At 40.5% G+C, this 2,232-nt stretch overlaps 1 protein-coding gene across 1 annotated transcript in view; it reads right to left on the bottom strand.

The window, feature by feature from the left end:
• Nucleotides 1-213: 213 nt before the first annotated feature.
• The window catches only part of ska3 (spindle and kinetochore associated complex subunit 3), a gene marked incomplete at both ends in the record, with an annotated part of 27,263 nt that continues 25,244 nt past the window's right edge, over nt 214-2,232 (bottom strand). Inside the window, 1 exon segment of the mRNA XM_014028489.1 lies at nt 214-353. Coding sequence (XP_013883943.1) covers nt 214-353 — 140 coding nt within the window.

Raw genomic sequence — 2,232 nt, 5'->3', positions numbered from 1 at the left:
CTGAGGTCAAAAAGGTTAAGAACCTCTGTTTTAGACTAAGCTTGATTTTGTGATTTATAAATTTAATATCATAATAGAAGTAATCCTCATTAATACAAAAAGCTACATATGAACTAATTACATCTCCAAATGAGCATGTCCCAGCCTGAACAGTTTGAACACTCTCATGTTAAACTACTCAAGAGGCTGGTTTCTGTTTCCAGCAGCACTCACCGCCACACTCTGTCACGTATCTGTTGATGTTGTCGATCGCCTGGTTCAAGCTGCTCAGAGTCATCTGCCTCAGGTAGCCTGGTAACGTCTGAAACTCGCCCCGGGACACCGCAGACAGGCATTTTGTTTGTGGAACAGGACTGGACAGAATAAAAAATGTTAAAATAAAAAAATGATTAAGTATAGGAGKAAAATCATATAAAGTGAATACAAATGAAGCACAGGAAGAAGAAATGAGCAGGAGCTCAGGCAAACAGAAGAACGAAGGGAACTAATTCTCTGCAGTGCTTCCTTTGAAAATATCAACTTTCAGAGACTCAGTGGTGGGCAGCGCTAATCCAAAAATCRGCTCCGCAATTTCTAAAGCGYTTATGTAAATATTTAGGTCCGCAAACTCAAAAGCGCTTATGCCATAGAAAAACTGGCGGAAGCAAATTTTAAAGCACAAGTTCAATTTGGCACTAGCTGGCAACAATTCATGTACAATATATGTACAACACTGCCAACTAACAGTGTATGAACCCTTGTACAGCTTAATCCTACAACTGCCGATTGATGGGGATGTGAGTTCCTGAAACAGACCTTTGGCTCCTGGTGTAAAAAAAAAAAGTTGTTGAGGATTGCTAGTTCAGCTGCTTCTTTGTTTTTTTTTTTTCTTTTGTTTGTTGTAGAGTTTTCATTAAAGAAGCAGCAATAAAGTAATTTTAAAACTGTTTATTGGAAAACTGAAGCGATGCATTCTGGGTACATGATGGATTTGATTTGTGATGAGAAACGAAAGCATAGAGTACAGGAAACTATCTTCACTTCAAAATAAGAGCTTGGATTCTAAAGTTTTCCATGTAGTTGCTCCAATGACCACTAGATGTCAGTCTTCACCAGCATAACATTTTTAAATCATTTCTGAGTCTCTAACCCCGTTGGCTGATTGCTTCGACCAATTACGTCAAATATTGAGCTCCAGCATTTAAACTTTATTGATTTTTTTAAAAAAGGCACTCTGATTGTAAAGTAAATAAATCAATACATACAAAATTTTAGTATGGATTACAAATAAGGATGGGTACCGAATTCRATACTTTTTGATGTAAAGACCGAATTCTGTCGGTACTACAGAGTATCTATTCACGTAACATCAAACAGTATCATGTTTCGGTACCTAAACACATCATTGCGACTGTATTGGCTTAAGAGTGGTGAGTTTTCCATTCTTGTCCTGAACGCAGCATTGCGCAAGAGCGTAACGACATCACCAGCTGCTGGTAAACAGAGCTCAGAACGTAGCTTGAAAGTGACTCGTTTTAAGCGAGCCTCACAGCGCGTAGCTCCTGGAGTAAAAGTCGCCGAACAGACYGCCTCTGAATTGTCTGGTGGATTAATTATCTTGTGAGCAGGACGTTCGCTTGCTCAAAGTAAATAAAATACCGCCACTTTCTTTATTTCATCCTCCATTAAACAGAGAGCGGCAGAGGAAAACAACAGAGACGGTTCCTGACAGTCCGAACACGTAATAGGTCATCAGTGTGAGGCTGCTAGTGAGCTATATCCACCCTGAAGGTTAATCTTGGACAATATCTGATGATTGACACTTTTAAATGAAACCAGAGAGCGTTGACAGAGAGGAGAAGGTAGAAATGACTCAGCCTGGAACTGAAAATATGGATGGGAGGACAACAGAGATGCTTCATGGAAGAAGAACCTCAGCTTAGCCTGTTAGCCTTTGTGCTAGCCCTCACGCTATATCGCCTTATATGTATTAGCTCAGCGCTAGTGCGACAAACAAGCTAAACTGAGGTCCTCCATCCATATTTTCAGTGGCGGGCTGAGTTATTTTTGTGTTCCCCTCTGTCATGTGGATAGAGGACCTCAGTGACAAGAGGAGAATGTGTAGCGCTGAGATAATACATATACGGTGATAGCATCGGGGCTAACACTAAAGCTAACAGGCTAAGCTGAGGTTTTTCTTCCATGAAGCAGCTCTGTTGTCCTCATCTATATTTTCAGTTCCAGGCTGAGTCA

Source organism: Austrofundulus limnaeus, unplaced genomic scaffold, assembly GCF_001266775.1.
Source record: "Austrofundulus limnaeus strain Quisiro unplaced genomic scaffold, Austrofundulus_limnaeus-1.0 Scaffold769, whole genome shotgun sequence".
Classification (NCBI taxonomy): domain Eukaryota; kingdom Metazoa; phylum Chordata; class Actinopteri; order Cyprinodontiformes; family Rivulidae; genus Austrofundulus; species Austrofundulus limnaeus.
This window is presented reverse-complemented; position numbering and strand designations above follow the sequence as displayed.